This window comes from Tribolium madens, unplaced genomic scaffold (genome assembly GCF_015345945.1).
Source record: "Tribolium madens isolate multiple individuals breed KSU strain unplaced genomic scaffold, Tmad_KSU_1.1 Scaffold_91;HRSCAF=231;Tcas5.2_LG7, whole genome shotgun sequence".
Classification (NCBI taxonomy): Eukaryota; Metazoa; Arthropoda; class Insecta; order Coleoptera; family Tenebrionidae; genus Tribolium; species Tribolium madens.
The window spans coordinates 128,885-132,039 of NW_025401063.1; the positions used below are offsets into that span (position 1 = coordinate 128,885).

At 33.2% G+C, this 3,155-nt stretch overlaps 1 protein-coding gene across 2 annotated transcripts; it reads left to right on the forward strand.

Moving 5' to 3' along the window:
* Positions 1–896: 896 nt before the first annotated feature.
* Positions 897–2,328, forward strand: LOC123011181 (forkhead box protein D3-like). 2 transcript variants are annotated; one of them, XM_044408510.1, is made up of 2 exons: positions 897–1,311; positions 1,360–2,328. In XM_044408510.1, exons 1-2 carry the CDS (start codon positions 1,101–1,103, stop codon positions 1,893–1,895), a joined length of 747 nt encoding a protein of 248 aa, XP_044264445.1. In that variant the 5' UTR covers positions 897–1,100; the 3' UTR covers positions 1,896–2,328. The 2 variants fall into 2 exon arrangements, with proteins under 2 accessions (XP_044264445.1, XP_044264444.1); XM_044408509.1 differs by having other exon boundaries at positions 897–2,328.
* Positions 2,329–3,155: the final 827 nt, after the last annotated feature.

Consider the following 3,155-nt stretch of genomic DNA (forward strand, 5'->3'; position numbering starts at 1 on the left):
ATGCCGGCGGCCGCCCGTCAGAATCGCATGACAATTGACTATGAAAATGTGACGTTTGTGTTTGACAGTCAGCACTGCCAAAATTAAAATTTTAAAATGAAATAGACACTAAATGTGAGTTTCGATAATAAAACAATGTTTTGTCTTAATAAATTTTGGTGGAGGTGCCGGGTAAACCCCAATAATTAAAATTCTAGTGCAAAAGTACCCGCTTTTTTATCTTTTAAACTTGAAGACTTGCGTATTTAATTTGTGTTTAAAATATTTAACCTGTAGTACAATAATAAATCTTAATCATCTACTGATAAAGTGTATGAGATTAGAATCAAAAATAAATTTTATAAATACCAATAATTTTCATATACGTCAAGCCCTAAAATAAACATTTACACAATTGTGTATCGATAAAGATCTAAAAAAATCAAAAATCACCTTTGTTGTCAAGTGAAAAGACTAAATTTTATCAGTGGTTTTGGGCAGTTTGAACTAATTGTATCGGTGCCAAAATCTAGAGTCTTGTGACTTAACCTCAAAATGGCTGAGTTTGCTATTACCTAGCAACTGATCATAAGAATTTGACACGACTTTTATATCTAATAATTTTTTTATTAAAATTTGGATTAAGTAAATGACGTCATTAAAAAATGTGTTTCCTTAAAGTGCTTTAATCTGTTATAAAGAGGATTAGTAATTCACGTAGAGGTTGCATGATTTTTGTGTAAGATAAAAAAAATCAATGAAAGCAAGCAAATAATAAACCCACTTCAGGAACGTGAAAATCCTCACATAAACCGGTACCTTGGGGGTGAAATGGGCGTGTCTCTGGGGGTAGAAAGGCGTGTCATAGTATCAGCCCCCACTCCAACCGCTTTGTTTTCTCACATCGTAGCCGGAAATGTGGTGGCTTGAACCATCATTGTTCTTGCCAAGATAATATTGGGATAACATTTCCAGATAGCAACTCCTAGTGTCGTGTCTTCGATAAAATGTGATAAAAATCATTGTGTTTGTTTTTCAAAGCGATAAAAATATTTGCAGTGGAGTTTAGTGTTGAAATAAAATTAATTTAAATGATGATTTAGTGCGTGTTGAAACAGTAAATGTTGATGATGGACGATGGTTGTCGCCATTTATTGGCGGTGTCGGACAGCCCTCTCGACCTCCGGGGCTCCACCACCGACCAAAAAACCCCCGAAAAAGACACCAAGAAAAGCGGCCACCAACTCATCAAGCCCCCTTACTCCTACATCGCACTCATCACAATGGCAATCCTGCAATCGCCCCAAAAGAAGCTCACTTTAAGCGGAATTTGTGAGTTTATCATGACCAGATTCCAGTATTATCGCGAGAAATTCCCAGCTTGGCAAAACTCAATCCGACACAATTTATCCCTCAATGATTGCTTTATTAAAATACCACGCGAGCCGGGGAATCCCGGAAAAGGCAACTACTGGACTCTGGACCCCCTGGCCGAAGACATGTTCGATAATGGGAGTTTCCTGCGACGGAGGAAACGCTACAAGAGACCATCACCCAATATTATGCTCCGGGATCATCATGCGTCGGCGATGGTCGCTTCCTTTCTCACCCAGGAAAACTACCAACCACTTTTCAGTCCCAATTTGCACAATCCCTACTGGATTCCGCCCATGTTGCCGCCGATGGATCTGTCCAGGTTGAATTTGGGATTAGGGATTATGGGACCGGGGATTTGTAAACCGGTTCCGGTTCATACGGAAGACTTGATCACGAGCGAAACTAAGAAGAGTAAAAATGGGTTTTCCATCGATTCTATTATTGGAAATAAACATCAGAAAAAGGACAATTCGGATATTTCCATTCATAATCATCAAGTTTCAGCGTTTTCACCCTTGGCCGATGATTGGACCAGGTGAAATGCCATCGAGAAGATTTTTTCCCGAATTTAGACCAAAGATTTAGTTAATGTGATTTTCATGTTGCAATATTTATTATTATTATTATTAGTCTTTTCGGTTCTTAGGAAGGTACTTTTCATTATCAATAGCTATCAATTATACTATGTATAGATTTATTAATAAAACTTAAAATAAGTTTCATGTATTTGTGTATTGTGTACATAATGCAGTAGAATTGTACAAAAAATGTTCTAGTTTACGTTTTTGTTATTAGTCATTATTTTTACTACCCAAAGATTATATCACATTATCTCAGAATTGCTGTTTGTCATGAAAAATTTTGCTGTCTCACTAACAACAACTCAAATGTTTTGTAACTTATGTAAATAGTTAAATGAGAAAATTCATTTGTAGCACATAGATAAGGCGAGATTTCAAATTAAAATAAAATTCATAATTTAACACAGTTTTATTTCACCCCATTCCTTTAAAAAATAAACAAAACACGATTTATTGTTGCCAAGCAATGGCAATTTTTGGTATTCGTTGCTAAATAACAAAGTTTACTTAGAGTTGCTACGCAATTAAGCACTTTTAGCACATACAGGGTGAACAAAAAGTATGAAACCAAGCATTTTTTAAATTATTTACCTTCAGAAAGTAATTATTAAAAATGAAATTTTGTTTTGGTTTTGAGTAAAAAATTATACAAAAATTGAATAACATGTAGATAGTTGACTTTGGAATTAGTTGTACAATTTTTAGGAATTTAACTGAAATTGCTTGGTTTTATTAAAATTATGTTGGGTTTGTTTGGAATTACTGGAATTATTTGTAAACTCCTGGAATTTTCTAGAATTGCTGGATTTTTTTTTGAAAATTTTATTTAATTTGGAATTAATTGAGGAAAGATTTTACACATTTTTTTCAGGATAACGGCCGTTCAAATAATGTCAAAATTAACTCGTAAGCAAAGAATGTAAAAAAAATAAAAAAAAGTTTAAAGTAAAAACGTAAGCATATAAAAAAATAAAGAACTTAAGAACGCAAAAATGTAAATATTACGTAACAGTATCAAAGTAGAAAAAGCATAGTTTTCCTCTCGTGGTCCAGAAGTCTGGAAACGATTTTATTCTGGCGAAAAAAAGTTTATAATTTTTTTAACATAAATTGTAACATTTTCAATAAATATTTTTGTACATTTATAAAATGCATAAACATATCTTTGTAAAACAATAAATAAAAACAGTTTTTATTTAAGAAAAAAATTATTAGTAT

Bases quoted from the DNA above. Each gene is read 5' to 3' on its own strand.
- LOC123011181 (XM_044408509.1), top strand. From the start codon at position 1,101: ATGTTGATGATGGACGATGGTTGTCGCCATTTATTGGCGGTGTCGGAC.